Source organism: Plectropomus leopardus, unplaced genomic scaffold (genome assembly GCF_008729295.1).
Source record: "Plectropomus leopardus isolate mb unplaced genomic scaffold, YSFRI_Pleo_2.0 unplaced_scaffold15788, whole genome shotgun sequence".
NCBI classification, from domain to species: Eukaryota; Metazoa; Chordata; class Actinopteri; order Perciformes; family Serranidae; genus Plectropomus; species Plectropomus leopardus.
The window spans coordinates 1-1,963 of NW_024616931.1; the positions used below are offsets into that span (position 1 = coordinate 1).

At 38.6% G+C, this 1,963-nt stretch overlaps 1 protein-coding gene across 1 annotated transcript; it reads right to left on the bottom strand.

Moving 5' to 3' along the window:
• Positions 1-489: 489 nt before the first annotated feature.
• LOC121964497 (serine/threonine-protein kinase 17A-like) lies at positions 490-1,731 on the bottom strand (the record flags this gene model as incomplete). The annotated part of the gene is made up of 3 exons (XM_042514702.1): positions 490-669; positions 1,461-1,509; positions 1,605-1,731. Coding segments are annotated over 3 exons (356 nt in total), but the record flags the coding sequence as incomplete, so codon positions are not given.
• Positions 1,732-1,963: the final 232 nt, after the last annotated feature.

The following is a 1,963-nucleotide window of genomic DNA, read 5'->3' on the forward strand; positions in this document are numbered from 1 at the left end:
CATGTCTGTGCAGATATGTATGGGAACACTTGTATGTGTGTATATCCCTGTACATACAGAAAAGTGAACAGGTGTATATATTAACATAATGTGTACATGTAGGTACATGCAGGAAGTTGTGTGTGTGTATGTCAGTATACATGCAGGTATACAGAGATTATTGAATCATGTATAATTATGGGTACAGTATATGATCAACTGGAACCTAGTCATTACCTATATAAAATTGTCTGCATCTCCTCAACTTTTCTTTTTTTTGTTTTTGATATGGCAGATAAATTGGTTATTTATGTTTTTTTTATATACATATTTTGACTTTGATTGAAAACATTTTTGGCAAGAATTGCAAACAAAATCAGAAAAGCTTCCTGAAAATGGCATGGGAAAAAGTATTAAAAAATAAATAAATAAATAAATAAATTTAAAAAATAGAGCTCCAGCGTGACATCATATTACTGTGAGCTGAGGCAGCATGAGTGGTGTACTGACTGTGGCTGCTTGCAGAGCAGCGTTTGGATGAAGGACAGGGCGGCCTGGTCCAGCTGCTGCAGCTCCTCTTCGGTGTAGCTCACATTGAGCTGGGAGATGTTGAGAAACGTCTCCTGCTTGTTCTCGCCCAGGAACGGAGAGATCCCCGTCAGCATCACATAGGCCAAAACACCAGTGCTCCTGAAAACAAGCATGGAGCACAGAAAAAAAAAAAATAAATCTGTTTTTCCACACTTTATTAACTTTCCTTATACTATTTGTATTTTATGTTGAGAGGCAAAGATGATGTAAAGATATATTTCCTAACTACAGTATGGCCAATTACTTGGAGGTGTAGAAGATGGGCAGAATGTGTTAATATATTGTGTTTAAAGCAAAATAATGTAGGAGAAATTTTTAAAATGACAGATCTCTACTGAAAATACTCATCAGTCACTTCAAGTTATGAAAGATGAACTTCATTACTGAGAAATGATATAAAAATTCTACAGACATTACATTTAGAGCTCTACAAACCTGAGAACTTCGGACAAAATCAAACTGCATGAGCTGATGTAGCTGCCGAGTATCTATATCTATTACACATCTTTGACGGCTGTGATTTAGACAAATAGAGCCTGTGCACTCTTAAGCTGGATAAGGTCGTGCCAAACTGATGAGCTGTGCACTGTGACAGGATAGATGACCATGCCATGGTACGTATTTATAACTTTTAATTCATAACTAACTGGTCATTTTTTTTTTTTTATTTATGACCAAATACCTGCTAAACTAATGACATTCCCATTATGATGCAAGCCCAGTTGAAAGATCAGTGCAGTTAATGTGTGTCTTTTAGCTCTTTGCAGCCATAGTGTTGTTTTTGACAACTACCACTGGGGGGCCACCAGTCAGTTTTCATATGCCAGCAAAAAAGAGCCCAAGTGTTCAGTATAACCAACATTTATTTGTCACTAGCAAACTTTTCTTACCACATATCTGTTGCTGTGCTGATGGGCTCATAGTTTAGAATCTCAGGAGCTGAAAAAACATCAACACAAACATGACAGTTATAATCTAGAAGGAAATCAGTGCTAAAATGAGTGTGTTAGAAGTGATGCTGAGCACCGACTCACCGACGTACTCCGGAGTTCCCATGATCTCCCTGATCTCCTGCTGGCTGCTGACCATCCTGGACAGGCCGAAGTCCACGATCTTAATGTCTCCCAGAGGAGAGCTGCTGGTCAGCAGGATGTTCTGAGGCTGACGGCACATCACAGCACACGTTAGTGTTTGACAGGCAACACGTTGTCATCTGTACCACCTTTAGCTTCTCCCCTTCATTTCCAGTGCGCAAGAGTCTTCTTTGTTTCACCAGTTTCATACAGGATAAACCCATCTGAGCTGCTTTCTTTTATGTTTATGTATTCATGTCATGTTTCTTTCAGAAAAGTCATTTATGGATGACGGGTGAGATTTGAAATAGGAAATTTAA